This window comes from Microcaecilia unicolor, chromosome 11 (assembly GCF_901765095.1).
Source record: "Microcaecilia unicolor chromosome 11, aMicUni1.1, whole genome shotgun sequence".
Classification (NCBI taxonomy): Eukaryota; Metazoa; Chordata; class Amphibia; order Gymnophiona; family Siphonopidae; genus Microcaecilia; species Microcaecilia unicolor.
Genome location: NC_044041.1, coordinates 4,669,690 through 4,682,799, shown reverse-complemented (window position 1 = coordinate 4,682,799; position 13,110 = coordinate 4,669,690). Strand labels below are relative to the sequence as shown.

The following is a 13,110-nucleotide window of genomic DNA, read 5'->3' as shown; positions in this document are numbered from 1 at the left end:
GATTGAATTAAAATGCTCCCAACAATAAAGAACAACAACATGGATGCAGCACCTGATCCTTATAATATGACATGTTTTAATGGCCCTTTACCAAGAGAAAAAAAATCTCTCTGCACAAATATAATATTCCATTATTACACTTCCTCTGACCTCTGTGTAGATCTGTATGCTGTGCTGCTAAAGCTGGCAGGTTTGAAACTATAAGTGAGATTGAATTAAAATGCTCCCAACAATAAAGAACAACAACATGGATGCAGCACCTGATCCTTATAATATGACATCTGTTTTAATGGCCCTTTAACCAGGAGGAAAAAAAATCTCTGCACAAATATAATATTCCATTCCTACACTTCCTCTGACCTCTGTGTAGATCTGTATAGGTTTGAAATGAAAATGCTCCCAACAATAAAGAAGGACAACGTAGATGCAGCAGCTCTTGATTTTGTTTTGGGTTTAACAGGAAGACAGAGCAACCTAAATAGCTTCACATTGTTTTCTTTTTAATTCCATCTCCCTCCTACCTCTCTCAGCCTCCATTCCCTCTCTGGCCATTCTTTAAAGCTCTTCCTCCAGCTGCTCTGGTGCTAACACGTGACGCTACCCGGAAGAGTAGTGTACTGCCCTGGTGATGCGACTTCCTGTGGGTGGGATCAAGGCTCCGGGTTGGTCAGGCATTGGTGAGGAGGGGGGGAGGGGTGATGAACGTCAGGGACGACGTCACGTGATGAGGTAGGAAGCTGGGGGCGGAGTCGGCGGACGGAGAGAGAGAGGAGGAGAAATAAAACGCTGCAACAACCGGCTCCAGCAGCAGCACAAGCACAAGCAGCAGCAGCAGCAGCAGCAGCAGCACAAGCAGCACAAGCACAAGCAGCAGCACAAGCAGAAGCGAGTCAGACCAAGCAAGAAACTCAAATAACACTCATGCTAAGTTTCAATACAAATTAATATTAAACAGGGCACGTAATGTTTTATGCCATACAAAACTCCAACAGCAAACAGTAATCTTTTGCTAAGTATTAACTAGGCTCAACAGTTAACCAGTTTCAAAAATCCACAAACAGATCCTATTACACCAAGAAGACAGTGAATCCCCACCTGAGCTAGTGTACAGCGCAGCGTATGCCTTGTAGCGCTATAGAAGTGTTAAGTAGTAATGGAGACTGGATCCCAGACGTGGATTAGGGTCTCCTGCTTCTATGAGATTATCATCCAAACAATCAGGCTACAATAGGATAAGGATTTAGTGCTTTAAAATCCCAGGCTTATCTATCTCAAGACTATCAATAGAAATCAAACAAAATAAAACATGGAAAAGAAAATAAGATGATACCTTTTTTATTGGACATAACTTAATACTTTTCTTGATTAACTTTCGAAGGTTGCCCTTCTTCCTGGATAGGACAAATAGCCATCATTAAGATGAGTATCTTGCCGAAATTGTTATTCCACTTTATGAATCTCCCTCTAAGGGTCCCAGATAGCCTTCCAAAACTTACGAACAGCAAAATTGTTGCTTTTATTAAGACACAAAGACCTCCTAGAGGAGTGTCCAGATCTACTATGTATTTGCCAAAAGTCGCAGGGGGATTGGGAATTTGAGCCCAGTATGAGGTGGCCCGTCTCTGGGTGTTGACAGGGCGGAAGGGGGATTCACAAATCAAGCAATGAGTAGTGCTGCAACAAGAAAAGGTTTCCGAGACTCTTAACTCTTAAAGGATTTACCCCGGATTCGGGGGGGGGGAACGTGAGTTGTATGAATTTCAAATGGTTAACCCATTTGTTCAGTTGATGTTACAAATTTGGGACAGATCAATGGGTGAGCTGGAGGGAAAAAATATACTAAAGCTCATGGCTTTATTTCAGCTGCTGCACACCGGAGTACAAAGTACCGGCACTTTTCCCCCCACCTTCAAAAATGTCCTATCCGCTCCATTACATTTCACACTCAAAATTTCCCAGCTTCTCCATTTTTCTGACCAAATGACAGCCGGCATGGTTAAAAAGTGAGCTGAGCTGTAAGAGCTAAAAGAAAATCCTTCAGAAAAAAAGAAGGATCCAACTGAAAATAATAAAAAACAGAATACGGAATGGCAAGTCAAATGCAACGTGCTCATAAGGAAGGCAAGGAGGGACTTTGAAAAAAAAAATAGATTGCATTGGAGGCAAAAAAAACACAAAGTAAAAAAAGGTATATTAAAAGCAAGAAGCCGTCAAAAGAATCAGTTAGTCTGCTAGATGACTGAAGAGTAAAAGGGGCACTCAGGGAAGACATAAGCCACAGCGGAGAGATTCAATTAATTCTTTGATTTGGTCTTCTTCACCAAGGAAGGTTTCGAAGAGATATCGGTGCCAGAAATGGTATTCAAAGCTGTCGAGTCAGAGAAGCTGAATGAAATCTCTATAAACCTGGAGGATGTAATAGCACAAATGGAAAAGTAGCAAATCGCCTGGACTGGATGGTATTCATCCCAGAGTACTGATAGAATTGAAAATGAACCTGTAGAACTATTGTTAGTAATATATAATTTATGTTTAAAATCAAGCATGGTACTGGAAGATTGGAGGCTGGCCAATGTAACGCCAAATTTTTAAAAAGGTATCTAATATTAGAGATTTGTAGTTAACACTGTGTAACCTAAAAGGGAGGGGGAGGAAGGGAAGGGAGGGGTGGGGGGATATAGGTGGGAGGAAGGGTAATAGGGAGGAGTAGGGAATGGAGGAAGAATCTGTGAAGTTTCATATTATGATGGGAAGATGGGGGAGGGGGGAACTCAAAAGTTTGAAGATGATATTATGTATACTTAGGTACTAAGGTGTTGTTTGCTGGGTACAGGCTGTGTGGGTAATATGTACCTATTATAAAAGATTGTATGTTTAATTTGTCTTCAATAAAATCGTTGAAACATAAAAAGGTTACAGAAGTGATCTGAGAAATTATAGACCAGTGAGCCTGATATCGGTGCCGGGAAAATGGTAGAGACTATTATAAAGAACAAAATTACAGAGCATATTCAAAAGCATGGATTAATGAGACAAAGCTAACATGGATTTAGTGAAGGGAAACCTTGCCTCACCAATCTACTACGTGTCTTTGAAGGGGTGGACAAACATATGGATAAAGGTGAGCCGGTTGATATTGTGTATCTGGATTTTCAAAAGGCATTTGACAAAGTACCTCATGGAAGACTCCAGAGGAAATTGGAGAGTCATGGGATAGAAGGTAGTGTTGTATTGTGGATTAAAACCTGGTTAAAAGATAGAAAACAGAGAGTAGGGTTAAATGGTCAGTATTCTAAATGCAGAAGGGTAGTTAGTGGGGTTCCCCAGGGGTCTGTGCTGGGACCGCTGCTTTTTAACATATTTATAAATGACCCAGAGATGGGAGTAACTAGTGAGGTAATTAAATTTGCTGATGACACAAAGTTATTCAAAGTTGTTAAATCACAAGGGGATTGTGAAAAATTACAAGAGGACCTTACAAGACTGGGAGACCGGGCGTCTAAATGGCAGATGACGTTTTATGTGAGCAAGCACAAAGTGATGCATGTGGGAAAGAGGAACCCGAATTACAGCTATGTAATGCACGTAGGAGTCACCAACCAGAAAAGGGATCTAGGTGTCGTCATTGATGGTACTTTGAAACCCTCTGCTCAGTGTGCAGCAGCAGATAAGAAAGCAAACAAAATGTTAGGTATTATTAGGAAAGGAATGGAAAACAAAAATGAGGAGTTATGCCTGCATCGCTCCATGGTGCGACCGCATCTCGAATACTGTGTGCAATTCTAGTCAACACGTCTCAAAAAAGATATAGTGGAATTAGAAAAGGAACAGAGAAGCACAACAAAAATGAAAAAGGGGATGGGACGACTTCCCTATGAGGAAAGGCTAAAGCGGCTAGGGCTCTTCAGCTTGGAGAAAAGGCGGCTGAGGGGTGATATGATAGAGGTCTATAAAACAATGAGTGGAATGGAACGGGTAGACATGAATCGCTTGTTTACTCTTTCCAGAAATTCTAGGACTAGGGGGCACGCAATGAAGCTACAAAGTAGTAAATTTAAAATGAATTGGAGAAAATATTTCTTCACTCAACGTGTAATTCAACTCTGAAATTCGTTGCCAGAGAATGTGGTAAAGGCGGTTAGCTTAGCGGGGTTTAAAAAAAAGGTCTGGACGGCTTCCTAAAGGAAAAGTCCATAGATCATTATTAAATGGACTTGGGGGAAAATCCACTATTTCAGGGATAAGCAGTATAAAATGTTTTGTACATTTTTGGGATCTTGCCAGGTATTTGTGACCTGGATTGGCCACTGTTGGAAACAGGATGCTGGGCTTGATGGACCTTTGGTCTGTCCCAGTATGGCAATACTTATGTACTACCTAACAGTTATTTGTTAACTTCTTGTGTTGTAATCTACTTTGAATCCATCTTGATATAGAATAGAATTTAAATATTGGATGATTATGACGTTGCTGTCCAAAACCGTCTGGGCTCCCCATATAGAAAAGCCACAAAGAATATGCATGAAATAAAACTTGCATACTGCATCTTGGGTTGGAAAATTCCCAGACATAGGTTACTTGGGAATATGGCACTTACCACTGGCTAAGGGAGAAGCAGCTGCTTCAGAAAGCTTAATGGTTCTTGGTTTACGAATTTCATTGTTCCCTGACTTCTCCAGAGAAACTCAGCAGAAAAGGAAACGATTTCTCATGATGAAAACTGCTGTTACTCAAGCAGGGGGGGACCTTTTTTTTTTTTTTAGGTACCCCTGCAAGTGTATTATTAAGCTTGATAATGTAAAATATACCTTTACTGATCCATTTCAACTCTCCAAACTAATTGCTTCTAAGAAAACAACGGGAGTAATTTAGTTAATCACCTAGTCTTGCGCGGGTAGCTATTTTCCTTTTCTATTCATTATTTCTTTGTAGATTCCTCTGGTTTAAGTTTTAGATCCCCTTGTTGTTGGACTTGAGCGAATTTTGAAATATTATGAATATAATATGTGAGTTTTTCCTTTTATATTATGGAATATTTCACTTTCTGTCAGGATGTTATGCCTGGAAATATATTGTAAAATAATAAAATTTAAATAAATAAATAAATAAAAAAGAAAGCTTAACGGAAGTTACCACTTCAGCACACTCAGAACAAGAAGGAAGAACCACTGCTTTAGCAGGCCGAGGCCCAAATAGAGGAGTCACTGTTGCCACTTTTTCTGCAGGTCCAGATCAATGGAAGAAGACACAATTTGAGCAAGCCCGCCAACAGGCAGACCCACTGTGGCCTTCGTTTCAACACGCTATGTAAACAAGATGAGCTATCACTTTTGTAGGTCCAACAAAAGAAACCACTACTGTTACTCTTTCAGAAGGCTCAGGACCATAAAGGAGGCTTCCACTGACTCAGGAGGTCCAGACAGATAAAGAGCTGCCATTTCATCAGCCCAACAGGAGGAGCTGCCTTTGCTGACTAGACGTGCTCCTTGTTCACACAGAAAGCAGACTACAGGGAACGAGGATAAACAAACAAACCAAAAAAAAAAAAATCACATTAAATCAAAAGCAAACAAAACAATAAAAATGAAAAGGCCCCCAAACAAATCTCAAAGTAAAATTGGCAAATAAAAAAGACACACAACAAAAAAATCTAAACAGGTAACAAGGAAAATTTGTTTTCAATCTATTAACACTTTCATACATTCTTGTGACGAGGGCTATAGACAGTGGTGTGCTGGAGCTGGCTCACGGGAGCCGGTTGTATATTTTTTCAATTTTGCAAGCCAGTTGTTGCGCCAGATCAGCTGGTGAAGAAGCGATCCTCCTACACTCCTGAGCCATGCAGTCTCCACTCTCCATACTGGAAAAGTGACTGCTGTGCCAGTCTCGCAAGATTGCCGCTGGAACTCACAGAAGCCATTTTCAGTACAGAGAGTGGAGACGGCATGGGCAGGATAATAAGAGGATCGTTCCTGCCCAGCTGACCACTGGACCACCAGGTTTGTATAAGATAAGCCCAGGGAGAAAGGTTTGATAAACATGGTGCACAACAGCATGCGGGAGAGACAGGGGACAAGCTGAGTGGATGAGGGAAAGACAGGGGACAAGATGCATGGATGACAGGGAGAGACGGGACAAGCTGTGTGGATGAGATGAGAGGGAGAGACAGTATTTTCCCTATACATTTTCTAAACAGCATGCCTACATCTCTGAAGCAGAATGGAAAGTTTAGAGTAACCAGAACCAGTCTGACTCACAACAGTGCAAATTCCAAAGCTGTTTTCACACTGCCAGTTGAGCAATAGCACATACCTGACCCCATCCCATCCCTTATACACTAGCCAGGGCTTTGCCTTTGGAGAACCTCAGAAAGATGCTATGAACACCCAGTGGCTGTTTTAGTGCCCATCAATAACCACAGTGAAATCATGAATATGTGAATAAATAGCTGTCAGTCAGGGCGGGGTGAGAACAGAGTTCATGTTCCCAGGCAAGTTCTTCCTGCTAAAGCCCAGTAACAATAAACAGACAGGAGGTGTGGCAGAGACCAAAGACCTTTCCCAAACTCTCTCTACTGTTATACCAGTGCCAGAAGGAAACAGCCCTTTATGCCACACAATATCTGAGGCTGTCACACACACACACACGAACCCGACCCCACTGACTTTTAGGAACACATATGCTGTAGTTAGGGAGTGAAGGGGGGGGGGATGATGTGGTTTAGCAGATATGTGGGCAAATAGGATGCATACAAGGTAATCAGTATACAATAAGAGGGTGCTTGGGAACATGGGGAGAACTGAAGAGGTGTAAAATGGGAGTCAAGGGGGCTGCAGGGAGCGAGGTACTGTGAAGGTAGGCTAAGGAGGGCACAGCAGGGGCCAGGTGCGTACGGGACAGCGAAGGAGGGCACAGGCTAGGGGCATATAGGGCATTGAAAGAGGGCACGAGCCAGTGCGTACGGGACAGCGAAAGAGGGCCGGGAGCAGGTGCACATGGGACTGCGAAGGAGGTCACAGGCAGGGAACAGGTGCATATGGGACAGCGAAAGAGGGCACAAGCCAATGCGTACGGGACAGCGAAAGAGGGCACGGGGCAGGTGTGTATGAGACAGTGACGGAGAGCACGGGCCGGGTGCATACGAGACAGCAAAGGAGGGTCTGGTCTCTGTTTTCTGGCCAGAGGGAGTGTATAGGGGTCGGGGGTTTGTAGCTGGGACAGTGAGGGAGCACAGAGCGCTGTTTACTGGCCAGAGGACGAGTATAGGGGTTCGGGCTCTGTTTTCTGGCCAGAGGGAGCGTTTGGGTGTCAGGTCTCTGTATACGGGACAGTGATGGAATGTATAGGGGTCCGGGCTCTGTTTACTGGCCAGAGGGAGTGTATAGGGGTCTGGGCTCTGTATATGGGCCAGTAGGGGGCTTATAGATGTCAGGTCTCTGTATAAGGGTCTTGGCTCTGTTTTCTGGCCAGAGGGAGTGTATAGAGGTCGGGGCTCTGTATCTGGGACAGTGAAGGAGTACAGAGTTCTGTTTTCTGGCCAGAGGAAGAGTATAGGGGTCTGGGCTCTGTTTACTGGCCAAAGGAAAAGTATAGGGGTTTGGGCTCTGTTTTCTTTCCAGAGGGAGCGTTTGGGTGTCAAGTCTCTGTATACGGTACAGGGGCGGAGAGGCCTCACTCACCCTCAGGCGACTCCATACAGTGCGAGGCTCCGGTTCGGGCCGCAGCAGAGCTCAGAGAGCCCGAGGCACTGGACTGACCCTCCCCGCAGGCCGGCTGCATGGCTTGGCTTTTCATCACTCTGGGCCCGGGTCCTTTACGTCTCCTGGGGAGCAGCAGGAAATGTCCATCAGCAGCTTCCGGTCACGTGAGCGTGCGCGAGGCAGCAGCTCAGCCTGGAGGTGCTAAAGGACCGGGTGTTGCGCGGACGCCCCCTGCTGACGGAAGTGCCCCACTACACACAGAGCGATGCTCCGACGCCGGCAGATGCAGGTCACGAGGCGCAGCATGTGGACAGTCACAGCTGGGTCAAAGGCTTTAGGGGCACCTGACACATTTCAATAGGGAAAAGTGCCCGGAGTCTCCTGGCTCCACAGTTCTGCTAATCAGCGCCACAAAGCTTAGGATTCTGAAATCTGTAACTAATCAAGAGAATTAGATTGTAAGCTCTGTCGAGCAGGGACTGTCTCTTCATGTTCAAGTGTACAGCGCTGTGTACGTCTAGTAGCGCTATAGAAATGGTAAGTAGTAGTAGTAGTCTTTGGGATTCCGGAATCTTGCTACTCTCTGGGATTCTGCACAGAATGTTGCTACTCTTTGGGATTCCGGAATCTTGAAACTCTTTGTCCTTATCCCTTATTTGTCCTGTTTGTCTGTCCTAATTAGATTGTAAGCTCTGTCGAGCAGGGACTGTCTCTTCATGTTTAAGTGTACAGCGCTGTATACGTCTAGTAGCGCTTTAGAAATGATAAGTAGTAGTAGTAGTAGTAGTAGAATTGTGGGCTGGAACCCATAATGGCCTAATATGACTCCAAACAGCAGCGTTGTAAAGGGACAGAGCTGGTTCTCATAGGGCGAACCCAAGAATAATGGGGACAGGAGGGTTTTCCCCCCAGAGGTGACAGAGCCCAGACATTTAAAGGGCAGTCACCCCGGCTATTACACACCCCTTAACAGTTTTTGCGGATTGCAGGACTATATGAGTTTTCTATCCTCCCGACTATACATTATTCGGGCTTTACTTAGTGGCGTATATGCAAGATTCATTTCCAGAACATGTCTGCGTTTTTTGTGACCCCTGATGCAGGCGCTTGCTCACCGAAACAAGACCCGTGTTGGGTCTTTTCAGTAAAGAATTTCCCATTGTCCCGTTACTGGAGGTCGACTTGTGCTTCCTTTCTATACAGCAAGCACAGTGGTTACCTGTATCAGCTAGAATCCCTTACAAAATTCTAACCTTAGTGCACAGAATATGTCAAACAGGAGTCCCTCTCTTTCTCTTCTGACTTCTTATACCTTATATTCAGTGGCGTACCAAGGACGGGGCGGTGGGGGCGGTCCGCCCCAGGTGCACGCTGCTGGGGGGGGGGGGGGGGGCAGAGAGCAGCCGCGTGCCTGTTGGCTCCGCTTGTTCCCTGCTCCCTCTGCCCCGGAATAGGTTACTTCCTGTTCCGGGGCACAGGAAGCCAGCGGAGCCGAGAGTCACGCGAGTGCTCCCAGCAGCTAAAAATGCACCCGGGGGGGGGTGCGCATCGGCGAATCGCCCTGGGTGGCAGCCAACCTAGGATCGTCACTGTTTATATCCCCTCTCGCTGATCCCAACTATCACTCCTGACTGTATCATTCTTTCATCAAATTTGTTTTGATTTCACACATTCTTGAGTGTTCTCAGTTGTTGCCCCATTCCTGTGGAACAATGTTCCCATTGACCTTCGCACAGAATCTTCATGTTCTAAATTTAAATTAGGGTTAAAAAAACAGTGGCAGTGAGCGGTGTTTTTTTTTAGCTGCCACCGGTTTTATTCCCGGATAGTCTGCGCCAGGCCATGTCCGGGCACTGGCATTGAATATCCAGGTTCATGCAGCCGGCTGTCTTTTAAGTGGTTAAGTGCGACATCACCACTTAAATGCCTAAGCGACACTGCATAAAGATAGGACTGATTTTTATGCAATCCGATATAGCTGCTTAACTTAGGTGCTTAAATAATTAGGAGGAGTGGCCTAGTGGTTAGGGTGGTGGACTTTGGTCCTGGGGAACTGAGGAACTGAGTTCAATTCCCACTTCAGGCACAGGCAGCTCCTTGTGACTCTGGGCAAGTCACTTAACCCTCCATTGCCCCATGTAAGCCGCATTGAGCCTGCCATGAGTGGGAAAGCGCAGGGTACAAATGTAACAAAATAAAATAGATACTATTGGAGATTCTACATGGAATGTTGCTACTATTGGAGATTCTATACGGAATGTTGCTATTCCACTAGCAACATTCCATGTAGAAGGCTGTGCAGGCTTCTGTTTCTGTGAGTCTGACGTCAGACTCACAGAACCAGAAGCCTGCGCGGCCACATTGGTGATCTGCAAGGGCTGACTTCTACATGGAATGTTGCTAGTGGAATAGCAACATTCCATGTAGAATCTCCAATAGTAGCAACAGTGGAGGAGTGGCCTAGTGGTTAGGGTGGTGGACTTTGGTCCTGAGGAACTGAGTTCGATTCCCACTTCAGGCACAGGCAGCTCCTTGTGACTCTGGGCAAGTCACTTAACCCTCCATTGCCCCATGTAAGCCGCATTGAGCCTGCCATGAGTGGGAAAGCGCAGGGTACAAATGTAACAAAAATAAAATAGATACTATTGGAGATTCTACATGGAATGTTGCTATTCCACTAGCAACATTCCATGTAGAAGGCTGCGCAGGCTTCTGTTTCTGTGAGTCTGACGTCCTGCACGTACGTGGAGGACGTCAGACTCACAGAAGCAGAAGCCTGCGTGGCCACATTGGTGATCTGCAAGGGCCGACTTCTAGTGGAATAGCAACATTCCATGTAGAATCTCAAATAGTAGCAACAGTGGAGGAGTGGCCTAGTGGTTAGGGTGGTGGACTTTGGTCCTGAGGAACTGAGTTCGATTCCCACTTCAGGCACAGGCAGCTCCTTGTGACTCTGGGCAAGTCACTTAATCCTCCATTGCCCCATGTAAGCCGCATTGAGCCTGCCATGAGTGGGAAAGCGCGGGGTACAAATGTAACAAAAATAAAATAGATACTATTGGAGATTCTACATGGAATGTTGCTATTCCACTAGCAACATTCCATATAGAAGGCTGCGCAGGCTTCTGTTTCTGTGAGTCTGACGTCCTGGACGTGCAGGACGTCAGACTCACAGAAGCAGAAGCCTGCGCGGCCACATTGGTGATCTGCAAGGGCCGACTTCTACATGGAATGTTGCTAGTGGAATAGCAACATTCCATGTAGAATCTCAAATAGTAGCAACAGTGGAGGAGTGGCCTAGTGGTTAGGGTGGTGGACTTTGGTCCTGGGGAAATGAGGAACTGAGTCTGATATAGCTGCTTAACTTAGGTGCTTAAATAATTAATATCAATTGCATGTGCCAACTCCATCTCTGGACTGCCTACAAAATAGCCGACACACGGTAACCGGGCGGTAATGACCTACGCGCCTCCAATATACACATCCGAAAATAAAAATTATTTTTTGGATGTGTGCCAAATTGAAATTACCTTAAGAGCCACGCATAATAGAGCAAATCTTACACGGTGGGTCTGGTAATGCATTCCACAAAACAGCCCCCTCTGTGTAAAATATAGAGGAATGATATATATCTGTTGAAAAAACAAAATGGGACATCAAGCAATGATTTGTCTCCAGATCTCAAAGATCGAACAGGTCTATAAGAGGTCCTTTTACTAAGGTGCGCCAAAAAGTGGCCTGCGCTGGTGTAGATGCGTATATTGGACGCACGCAGGTTCATTTTTCAGTGCACCTGCAAACAAAGGCCTCTTTTTTGGGGGGCTGAAAATGGATGTACGACAAAATGAAAATTGGCGCGTGTCCATTTTGGGCCTGAGACCTTACCGCCTTCCATTGACTTAGCGGTAAGGTCTCGCACGTTAACTGGGTAGAAATCGTCAGCGCACATACAATGCCAATTACTGCCTGGTTAACTCTTGACGCACATACAAAATGAAATTACTGCCTGGGTCATGCGGTAGCCGGTTAGGAGTTCCAAATTGGCGTGTATTGGGCACGCAAAGGCGCCTACACGGCTTAATAAAAGGGCCCCTAAATTTTCAACAAACTTTCTAAAGTCAAAGGAATATTGTCATTCAAATCCTTATGGGTCAAAGTCAAAACTTTAAAACCGTATCCTCCAGATTATGGGAAGCCAGTGTAATTCCTTGAAGGCAGGTTAAAAATGCTCAAACCGAGTTAGATTTGACAGAAGATGGGCTGCAGTAATCTGTCGTATTTGTAAGGCTCGTAACTTGTAGCAGGCAACCCTATATAAAGAGCAAGTACAAGAATCCCATAAAGGTGTACGAAAGCCTTGTACCGTAGTCTGAAGATAGAAGGAGATTTTACAAAAAACAAAAGAATCCTTCATCGGCTTAGTCTAACACCTGTGTTTACAAAGGCGCACTATAGGCAGGCCCACCGAAAATTGTGACATTCTTGCTGTGGCTGGTGGGGATCCCCAAACCTTGCCAGCTGAAGATTTTTTTCTCCTTGGGCAGCCCTCGCTCTTCCAAATGTCAGCTAACAGCACTTGCCTTGAGCTGACGCTGAGACCGGCCCTTCTGCACATGCTCAGTTTTTGCACATACAAAAGCACTGAGCATGCACGGCCTGCGGGCAGCAGCATCAGTTTGAGGCAAGGGCTGCTGGCTGCCGTTTGGAAGAGTGCTGGCTCCTCGAGAAGGAGGAGAAAATCTTCAGCTGGCAGGGTTTGGGGATCCCCACCAGGAAGTATTTAATATTTGGGGTTTGTGGGCAGGGAGGGGTGGAGAGGAGCAAACCGGAGGGGGATGGGGGGTGAATTCTATGTCCACCCACCTTGGGCTCAGGCCCACCCAAAATTGTCCATCTGGCTACGCCCCTGGCTATAGGTGCATTAGCGTTTAACGCAACTTAACTTTAAAGGTGCATTAAAAACACTAGCGTGCCTTAGTAAACATACCCCTAAGTTTGAAAAAGCCTTTTTGAATCATGCATTTTAATTGTTCAGTTATAGACAGTTGAATCAAGCCAGACACCTAACTATTTCAAACAATTAACATATGGTGGACTGTGGCAATATGAAGTGGTGCTGAGTATCAGCTACACAGAAGCCGTTTCTGGCTAGTTACATTCCTTACAAGCCAAACAGAGAGGGTAATCAGCATACATAAAAAAGCACACAAACTATTTTGATTCTGTATCAAAACAAGGCTTACATGGGAGTTTTTCCGGTACAGTTGCTGTTGGTTTGGACAACCTCACCTGGCTCTTAAGATTTTCTTTTCCCCTCCTTTAGAGGCACCAGCTAGACACAAGTTTGACCACTGAATCTCGATATATTTAATAACATTTACCATTGAACCTTGACCCCTGAAGCAGGCGT

At 45.2% G+C, this 13,110-nt stretch overlaps 1 protein-coding gene across 1 annotated transcript in view; it reads right to left on the bottom strand.

Moving 5' to 3' along the window:
• LOC115479491 (WD repeat and SOCS box-containing protein 2-like) overlaps positions 1-7,805 on the bottom strand; it is a 55,400-nt gene extending 47,595 nt beyond the window's left edge. The window contains 1 exon segment of the mRNA XM_030217422.1: positions 7,680-7,805. Coding sequence (XP_030073282.1) covers positions 7,680-7,794 — 115 coding nt within the window. The 5' untranslated portion in view covers positions 7,795-7,805.
• Between the last annotated feature and the right edge of the window lie 5,305 nt (positions 7,806-13,110).